At 31.9% G+C, this 11,389-nt stretch overlaps 1 protein-coding gene across 1 annotated transcript; it reads left to right on the top strand.

The window, feature by feature from the left end:
* The first annotated feature begins 958 nt into the window (after positions 1 to 958).
* On the top strand, positions 959 to 5,308 carry LOC140444465 (uncharacterized). Its single transcript, XM_072536222.1, has one exon. The coding sequence runs from the start codon at positions 959 to 961 to the stop codon at positions 5,306 to 5,308; it is 4,350 nt and encodes a 1,449-aa protein (XP_072392323.1).
* Positions 5,309 to 11,389: the final 6,081 nt, after the last annotated feature.

The raw sequence follows: 11,389 nt of genomic DNA, 5'->3' as shown, positions 1-11,389 counted from the left end.
CACATCGCTCTGAACCATCCGATCACGTCAATAATAATAACTGTAAGTGTTAATATTCATTACACAAGCAATGAGCAAATAAATAGTAATTAGTATATTGTTCATCAAACAAATTAAGGGTATACTATTGATAATCAAAATACATTTCTACTGAGCAAGAGTAGTTTTAATTAAATCCACGTAACAAAAAGAACCACCGCTTAATGGAAATATACCAAATCGAAGGCTAATCCGAAATAATTACCTTATAATTATTTGTACCCAGCCGAAGTATTTATTCGGCCCACTTGGACGGTGCAGAGGAACCCAGCCCGTTCCATGGTCCTTCTCCCATATGTTATAAACTAGGATTTATATAAATAACAAATTCAACACAAATATATTTAAAATATATTATAGTCTACAAATTGCTACGTCGCGTCATTGGCTGTGTGAGAATTCACGGCATCAGGTACACCGCTCATCACTGCAGGTACAGAAAAAGTTCTTTCTTCCCACGTGCTCACAGAATAATTTCGATACTAAGAAAGACACTATTGTTTCGCATAAAAATAAAAATTTGAATAATAATTCTGTTAAGAAATTCTTTGTAATAATTAGTTTTAAGAATTAAAAACATTTATTTGCTCAAGCGAAAAACTTATTATTATTTATCTTTGAAATTTCACTAAATAAATACTTTTAATATTTTTACACATCATAAATATTATACTTACCGATTTCACAGTGCCTCCATATATTTAACGATTTTATATATACTACACATATTCTACAACACATTTAAATATTCATTTATTGATATTTCTATTGATTTGTTTGTATTGTATTGTTTTCTCTTTCAGGGCGCTTATAAAAGTTGTGCTATATCTAACGCGGTAGTGTTTTCGCAAGTGAATTTAAGGTGTTTTTAGTGATTGCATATATCATACTTGTTTAGATTTAAAACCTATATTGAATAATGGAGGCACTGAAGAAACAACGAGCAACGGCAAAGTCGGCTTTAACGCGAGCATATAATTGGTGTGATCAATTTTTAGATTCTCAACTAACTATAACAGAATTACAACTAAGAGAAGAATCAATAATTAAACATTTTGAACGTTATAATGTTATACAAGATAACATAGAACAAGCCACTGACGATGCCGATGCTCTTGAAAATCGTGATCTTATGGAAAAACATTATTTTAAATATTTAACTTTATTACGCGAAAAGTGCAAATCTCTCGTAGAGTCAAATCTACCCAGTCTTCCCACTCAAACTCCCACTGTTACACAAACCACGCCTACTAATGTAAAGCTACCCCAATTATCACTTCAAATCTTCTCAGGCAACTACGATGAATGGATATCATTTTATCAACTCTTTACCTCCTTAATCATTGATAACCCCTCTCTGACAAACATTCAACGGTTTATATACCTGAAATCTTCTCTAAAAAATGAAGCTCTCGCCTTAATTGACTCTCTCGAATTAACCCACGAAAACTTTACCATTGCTCTTGACCTCTTGGAAAAACGATACTCTAATAACTTAAATATAATCAACGCACACTTAAAATCCATTTTGGACTACCCCACTCTCACTAAGGTTAATGCCCAAACACTCAGAGACTTCGTAACTACAATAAGAAAACACATTCAATCTTTAAAAAACTTAAACATTCCAGTAGACACTTGGGACATCATCTTAGTTTATATTTTGTCAAGAAAAATTGACTATAACTCCAAAAAACAATACGGAGAAAAAAGAATTAAATCAGATTTACCCACATTAGACGAGTTTCTAGACATTTTAGAAGATAGGTGCAATTTATTAGGTGATTTAAGTGACTCACGTGACTATAAAACGGAAAAACCTTCTCCGAAATTCTCTCGCACTACTTCTCTTCACACCAATGTTACCTACAATAATTCTTCCACTTCTAAATGCATATACTGTAATGACTTGTCTCATAAAATATATCGTTGTCCACGTTTCTCATCTCTACCACACTCTGACAAATTAAATTTCACACACTCTCAACACATGTGCACAAACTGCTTGGGCACAGGACATTCTTACAATGAATGCATCTCTAAAACTTGCTCGATTTGTTCTAAAAAACATCACACTCTTTTGCACGTACGCAAAACCCACAACACTAACTTCTCGCATCCATCTCACAATCCAGGCACATCTCAAGGCCAAAGAACTACATATCCTCAAGGCAATCAACATAATTGGAGATCCAATTCAAATCAAACACATTCTGATGCCAACTCCAGAAAACATAATTATCATCAAACTCAAGAAAAATCAAATCCTAATTTAAATTCTAATAAAAATCATACAGAATTCGACGACATGCCATCCTCCTCTGGCAATAACATCCACCCCGAGTCTGTCACAGCGGTATCTCTAGATACCACAGGCGACCTTACATTATCCGCTAAACCTTGTAATGTTCTATTAGCAACAATTAAAATATCTATTCAATCAAAATCAGGACATATGATAACAGCCAAGGCACTTCTCGATAATGCTAGTCAAAGTAGCTTTATATCAAGAAATCTTTTTGAAAAAATTAGCTGTAAAACCCTCCAACAACCACTTCAAATTTCTGGAATTGCCCAGAGCTCAATCATGTCTAACATAATGGCAAATCTTACAATTTTCTCTACTAATAATAAAAGCAATAAACTTAACATGTCTTGTTACGTACTCGATAGAATAACTACCCCACTACCGCAGACACATATACCCCTAGAATTGCTCGAAATACCACACAACATTTCCTTAGCCGACAGTGAGTTCTTTTCAACTTCAAGCATTGACATTTTGATAGGTGCTGACAAATACTACGAACTCATTACCGATGGCATCGTAAAATTAGGAAAAAATCTCCCTGTACTTCAAAACACCTTTTTTGGTTGGATTGTCGCTGGTAATGTACCTCATAATCATCTAAAAAATAAAAGAGTATCCTTATTTACTCAAACTTCCAATGTTATCTCCGAAAACACTTCTTCCCTTAACTCGCTTCTTCCCAAATTCTGGGAAATAGAGGAAATACCCACTAAAAAACTTCTCACCCCGACTGAAGAAATTGCTGAACTTGACTTCAAGAAAAACTTTAAAATTTTAGAAACCGGACGATTCCAAGTAAATCTTCCCCTTAAATGCCCCTCAGAGCATACCAAACTAGGTGACTCTTTTCATATCGCTAAAAAACGATTCGAAAGCTTAGAAAAGAAATTTCAATTAAATCACTCTCTATTTCTTGAATACAAAAGGTTCATCGATGAATACATTACACTTAATCATGCACGATATATCCCACTCACACTATACAATAATTTATCCGAACACAAATATTTCTTGCCCCATCATTGCGTGATAAAAGAGAGCAGTACCAGCACTCGATTACGCGTTGTTTTTGATGGATCTTGTAAATCTTCTTCTGGAACCTCTTTAAATGACATTATGCTCACAGGTCCACAGGTACAACCTGATCTATTTGACATCATTTGCCGTTTTAGAATACCCCAATTTGTTTGTACTGCTGATATTCAAAAAATGTACCGTCAAATAAATATCAACCCAAATCAAACCTTCCTGCAAAATATACTGTGGAGAGATGATCCCTCTAAACCACTTGAATGCATTGAACTTACTAGCGTAACGTACGGCCTCAGATCTTCAAGTTTCTTATCTACTCGGGCTATAAAAGAGCTTGCATCCACTAACATCCAAAAATACCCCCTCGCTTGTGAAGCCTTACTTACACAAACTTACGTAGACGATATCCTCTGTGGTGCCGAAACTGAAGCTGACCTAGAAACCACATATCACGAATTAAATACCGTTCTAGGTAGTGCTTGCATTTCAACTCATAAATGGGTTTCCAATTCCACAAGGTTCACTGAAAAATATTGTAACAATGATCAACCCACTTCATATGACACCCAAATCGAAAATGCCTCTAATAAAGTTTTAGGACTTTCATGGAACCCTTCTCCAGACACACTCTCAATTTCAGTACCTGAAGCCCCAACTAACACTCGCGTTACAAAAAGAATTGCCTTATCCACTCTAGCCAAAATGTATGACCCCTTAGGGTTGATAACTCCTGTGATTCTACATGGAAAGTTATTTATTAAGAAACTTTTCCTTGAACGAATGGACTGGGACGATATCTTGCCTCCCTCTTTGGAAAAAGAATGGACAACCTTTGTAAACAGTATACCTCACTTAAAGTCCTTAAAAATCCCACGCTGTCTATTTCTTAATAAGAAAGTCGCACACATACAAATTCATGGTTTTGCTGACAGTAGCGAAAGGGCTTATGCAGCATGCATTTACTTTCGTACTGTATACTCTGATAACACAGTTTCCTGCATACTGGTTACAGGAAAATCTCGGGTAAGCCCTATCCGGACAACTACCCTACCTAGACTTGAACTCTGTGCCATGTTACTCCTCTCAAAACTCACCAAAAGAATCATATCAATATATGAAAAGAAGCTGTCATTCTCTAGTGTCAATTTGTGGAGCGATTCAAGGATAGCACTATCGTGGATACAATCCCACGCATCCCGCTGGAATACCTTTGTTTCCAATCGAGTTGCTCAAATCACTGAATTGACAAATGCCTTTCAGTGGCGCCACATAAAATCTGCAGAAAATGCTGCCGACTACGCATCTCGAGGATTACTAGCCCAAAACATTATAAAATTAGATTCATGGTGGTCAGGTCCTTCATTTCTGCAAGACCCCGATCTAAATCTCGCTCATTTTAATGAAAAAATTAATGAATGCAACTTACCAGAAGAGACAAAAATCTCACTTCTTACCACTAAACCTATCGAAGAAAATTTTTGGCATAAAATATTTCTTAGATTTTCCAAATTTTCTAGACTAGTGCACGCAATGGCATATGTTCACAGATTTATTCACAATTCAAGATTTCCCACTAAAACTCTTACTGGTCCACTATCTGTAGATGAACTTCTCACGTCCACTAACTCAATTTGTAAAATTGTTCAACACCAACACTTCAGTTCAGAAATCTCTGAAATCCAAAATAGGAAATCACTCTCAAATAAAAACATGGTCTCACTTAGCCTATTCATAAACAACTCTGGTTTTTTATGTGTCGGTGGACGCTTAAAAAATGCAGACATTCTAGAATATCACAAACACCCTATTTTACTTCCCTCTAAATCACATGTAGTCACTCTACTGCTTTCACACGAACATACTAGACTTGGTCATGTCGGACCACAGGCCTTACTTTCCGGTCAGAGCTGTACGGATTCGAACTAGTGAAGGAGTCTTCATTAGGCCCATCACAAAGCTATGTCCCTTGCCTCAAGATTCTTAATTTAATTGTCGTTTATTACTTTCTTCTTATTCCTGCCTACTTTCTTGTTTATATATCATAGGTCTTCTGTATCTTCTCACGTTCCAACTGAACCATTATATCTCATTCCTTTCTTATCCTTCCACCTCGTTATTGAATGAGACTTTCAACGGCCGGGGAGTATGTTCGGATTTGATCCAAACTGGCAACAGCGCCCTCGCGTCCTACCCCTAACAACCCTTTGTTACAGACGAAAAATTTGACGATACGAAAGATTGCACACAATTCTCCCTCTTGTACGTTCAACTCTCCGAGAAGACACATCGCTCTGAACCATCCGATCACGTCAATAATAATAACTGTAAGTGTTAATATTCATTACACAAGCAATGAGCAAATAAATAGTAATTAGTATATTGTTCATCAAACAAATTAAGGGTATACTATTGATAATCAAAATACATTTCTACTGAGCAAGAGTAGTTTTAATTAAATCCACGTAACAAAAAGAACCACCGCTTAATGGAAATATACCAAATCGAAGGCTAATCCGAAATAATTACCTTATAATTATTTGTACCCAGCCGAAGTATTTATTCGGCCCACTTGGACGGTGCAGAGGAACCCAGCCCGTTCCATTAGATTTACAGGTAAAACGAGGTAAGTGATTGCATTTCCAACTTAAATTTAGGATTAGTCAGATAGGTGTCTCAACTTTTTCAAACTAATGATAGAATATCATTTCAGATATATGCATCTTTCACTAGAATACCTAATATCAAAAACAAGCTGACTGCTTAATTCACAATAAAAAACTAAACTTTAAAAACGTTTTTTCTCGATTTCGGTATTCCGACATTTACCTGGTTTTCGCAGTATACCGACGATATAATAATATATATAAATGTATACCATTTTTAACAATGCATATTTATAGCTCATTTCCAGAGCCAACGTGCTAATTGTATGTAAAATGAAACTTTTTAAGGTTTTTAATGTTTGTATGAAAGATGAAACCGTATGACACATAACCGTGAAATTTATATACCAACCTATCAATCTCTTTTAAAAGAATACTGACACCTACACATTATCACAATACTACATATCATAATACTAAGAAATTTGTTATTTTAATCTAAGAATAGGCTTTATAATTTACGAGAGATTTAATTTAATGTATTTAAAATTTTACAGGATCCGGTATAGATATATTAGATATTCTTTTAGATTTTTTAGATATATTATTTCTTCAACACTGAAGTTAGTCCAATCTCTGATATTTCTCTGCCAGATTTTGTCTTTCTTCCCAAGACTTTTCTTCCCTCTACTCTTCCTTGCATGATGACGCGTAGAAGAGAATATTTATCGTTTCGAACTGTAGCCCAGATACGATGTCCAGATAGACAATTCGTCTTAACGCTTCTTCGTTTGAGACTTTTACAGTCCAAGGAATTTTAAGAATACGCCTATATAGCCACATTTCGAATGCCTTTAATTTTTTTACAGATTTGGCTGTCAGGGTCCAACTTCTACCCCATATAGCAGTTGCAACCATACATAACATTCGACGATCTCAATCTAATAACCACACTCAATTTCTTATTTGTAAACATTGACTTTTATCTGTTTAGTTTAGTCCTATCTTTTTGCTTTATCTGTTAATGATTTCTATAAGAATTTGTAAATCCTCTATATTTTCTGTCATAATTGGGGTTTAGTCTGCAAATTTTATGTTATTAATGATGCTCACTCCATTCCTTACTTCTTTCCCATAGTGTCTCCTAAAATACCTATTAGTTGACAACACACATCTCTGGTTGACTCCTTTTGAATTTCTGCTTGATTTGTTTCTCTATCTTTCACCCGCATGACCGCTGTTTGAGTTTAGCAGTAGTAGTAGTAACGGAAAGAGCGCTAAAGATTTTTCGGGGTTTGGCTTAAAATTAATTCGTAGTTCATTTTATTATATTTAAGGCAATCATTTAGATTTTTTTTCACTTCAGCAACAAAAGTTTTGGTTGTGCAATGTATCGTCTACATGAAAGTCCTAGTATCTACTGTTATCGGTTAATCATTTGTGTAAATGTAATACAGTGTAGGTGCCATTACGCTACCACAAGCGAGACCATTCATCTGCGTTCTTCATCTTACCATTGAATGATACGAAAAATCTTCTATTCTGTAGATATACGCGGATAAAACAAGTAATGTTTTTATCCAAGGCGATGTCATGCAGCTTTGGAGAAATGTTCTCTTATTTAATATGTCGTAAGTGGCATTTAGATTGACAAATACCACCCCTGATACCCGATATCTTTCGTACTCGTTGTTGCTTTTTGCAAAAACGGGTACGTTATTACGTACGTTAATAAGTATTAAGAATAAAAATAAATAAGCAAGAAGAATATAAGTGATCTATATTTAAACTAAGTGACAGAAAAAAGAATATTATATATACATTTACTTCTAAATTAAAAATTAAATTTTGATATGCCTGACAACGAAAGATACAAAAACACAATTATATAAAGTTGAAAATAATAATAGCTTGTACAAGCGACAAAGCATTTAAAACAATAAGACCGAACATATTATATGTAATTGTAATAGATATGTTTATTTTAGTATCTGCCATAAGTGTCTCCATGTGTTTATGTGTATCTAAAATATAGTATATAGGATATTGAATTCCCTACATTTAAAAATCGAAATATTGAAATTAGACGGTAAAAAATTGGAATTTTAAGAATGATTTATAAATTGTTATAATTTAAATTTTACTACTCCATGAAACAAATATTTTATACGTCATAAACTGTAGCAATCGAAACACCGGAACGTTCATTTATATAATAAATATTTCAGTGCCAACGCATTTAAAAAAAAACTAATAAATAAAAATGAACTCTTGCCTTTTCCAAGTTTATAATAGGCACTACTTAAGTTTAAAAATAATTAAAGCAAGTAATATAAATTACCACTCTAAAATATTTAACTGCATTAACCAAGTATTTGTGAAATTTCTCGATGACTAAATTGATTGATATTTAAATAAATTTGAAGTTCCAAAATGTACCTGCTGTAAAATTTGAAAGTCTACGACTAATCAAATTATTGGCAACATCGCAAGAGTTTAGTTGTCTACGCGAAGGTATACATACGGATTCCAAAAGTGTTTTAAAATATTACAGAGTTCACTTAATCCTACGTGTTGCTCGGAGTCTACATAAAGCGCTACGCAGATAATAATATACACGGTGTATATTCTACTGGAGTTAGTATAATACTGTTTTAGAACGGAGCTTACATTAACCGCTAGATGTATATATATATATATATATATATATATATATATATATATATATATATATATATATATATATATATATATATATATATACATATATATTATATATATATATATATTAATATGAATATTTAAATTTTTGAAATTTAATATTTATAGTCAGAAAATCTAATATTGGAAAATTATAGTATTAATTTTCGTAAGACAGAATGTAATTATAGATATTGCTTAGTTTATCAATATCAGTTTTTATATTAACGCATTGATATTTATTTATGCATACCATTTCTAAGAATTCTCTTTTATTTAATTGGTTTTCGCGTTTTAATATATTAGTTTCATTGAAATTAAATGAATGATTTTTATTAATTGCATGATCTATTAATGCACACGTATTTTTATTATTTCTAAGGTCACTTTTATGTGATGTTAGTCTGCCTATTAGATTTCTAGATGTGTGTCCGATGTATGACTTATCACAATTTTCGCATAGGATTATATAAACTACATTTGACACACATCTAGAAATCTAATAGGCAGACTAACATCACATAAAAGTGACCTTAGAAATAATAAAAATACGTGTGCATTAATAGATCATGCAATTAATAAAAATCATTCATTTAATTTCAATGAAACTAATATATTAAGACGCGAAACCAATTAAATAAAAGAGAATTCTTAGAAATGGTATGCATAAATAAATATCAATGCGTTAATAAAAAAACTGATATTGATAAACTAAGCAATATCTATAATTACATTCTGTCTTACGAAAATTAATACTATAATTTTCCAATATTAGATTTTCTGACTATAAATATTAAATTTCAAAAAATTTAAATATTCATATTTGGCGCCACTTTGTACGTAACCATAATAACAATCAAGAGCTAGTTATCAACAACAAAAAATATAATAAACAGAAACGAGTGTCTTTCTGACATAAATCAAACATCAACATAATCAATGTCAAAATGAATTTTTACAAAATTAAATTGAATTGGAATATTGTACTTACATAACTGTATAATTTTTAAAATAAGTTAAGTTTTAATGTTTTGCAAATTTGAAAATTTAATGGATTAACCTCATGTTGTAAGTTTTTTTACTAGTTTTATACAATGCTATTTAGTTCTAATTTCGTTGTATTTACTGATACCATATTTTAGCATATCCTGAAGAAGCAAATAAATTTTGCGAAAGCTTGATTAAAGAACAAAGAGTTTTACTTTCCTGCCCTATTAATGACTGCAACCTCAATATAAAACTTTATTTTACATAACGTGTCAGTCAATAATACCTAACTACTTTATATATATATATATATATATATATATATATATATATATATATATATATATATATATATATATATATCTTTAAGGAATATGACTGTTTAATTTAATATAAAAAAATGTGCACTCGTCAGTGAATGGGATATTTTCGGTCAATTTGGAGATAAAAAAAGAAAAGAGTTGTGCTACTTTATCTTTTTATTGAATACTTTTCGCCCACTGTTCAATGGGCATCATCAGTTCATCTTTAAAAGATCTGTAGCATTAAGATATTATTATGGTGAAGACACGTCAAATATTAATTTACTAAATAGATCAGCAAAAACACAGAATGCCGGAAGATTCCAAATTTAAGTAATTTTATATTAATTTGTTTTATAATTTAACATTTGAAAACTTAACAGTTTTCTAAAGATAATAATATCTTAATGCTACAGATCTTTTAAAGATGAACTGATGATGCCCATTGAACAGTGGGCGAAACGTATTCAATAAAAAGATAAAGTAGCACAACTCTTTTCTTTTTTTTTATCTCCAAATTGACCGAAAATAGCCCATTCACTTACGAGTGCACATTTATATATATATATATATATATATATATATATATATATACCTATATATTACATATTATATAAATATATATACATATATATATATAAATATATATATATATATATATATATATATATATATATATATATATATATACATATATATATACACTCTGGGCCAAAATTAACCGGCCACCTTAAAAATGGGTAATTTTTGATTTCTTATATCTCCTAAACCTGTTGTCCGATTTAAGTGATTTTTTAATATGTTATAGCCTTCTTCTTGACAATATCGATATAATAATATTGTTGCTAAACAGGTAAATTTTCATTGTATACCGGGTGTACGAATCAAACTGTGTTTTTTCTTAAAGTTTGTTTCACCCTGTGGAATATTCTAGCATTTGTAGAATACTGAAATTAAATCGTAACTATAGCCTCATGCTTTCTCATTTTGTTTTTTAATTGATTTGCTATGTTGGATAATACAAAAGTTAGGTGCTTTAACAATTAGTCATGTTTTTTATCAATTTTAATCTCCGCGTGAGAGAAAAAATAATCTTTTTGAAAAAAGTCATTTGTTACAGTAAAAATCCAATGAATAAAATCTTCGAAGAAAATTTAAATTAACAGTATTTTGGAAATCAAAGTCAAATTGAAAAAAAATTGAGTATCAATAATGTGTGTTGCCGCCTCTAGCCCTTAGGACTTCTTGGAGCCGGTTTGGTAATCCATTCATGATATCCTGAATATCAGATTGGGGGATATTGTGCCACTCCTCTGCAGATGTCTTTAGCTCTTCAAAGGATGCAGGGGCTGGTACTCTTGCTCTTACAAGTCTTTTGAGGTTGTCCCAGATATGTTCAATTGGGTTAAGATCAG

This window comes from Diabrotica undecimpunctata, chromosome 6, assembly GCF_040954645.1.
Source record: "Diabrotica undecimpunctata isolate CICGRU chromosome 6, icDiaUnde3, whole genome shotgun sequence".
NCBI classification, from domain to species: Eukaryota; Metazoa; Arthropoda; class Insecta; order Coleoptera; family Chrysomelidae; genus Diabrotica; species Diabrotica undecimpunctata.
The sequence above is the reverse complement of the archived record's forward strand: the minus strand, read 5'-3'. Positions and strand labels throughout refer to the sequence as shown.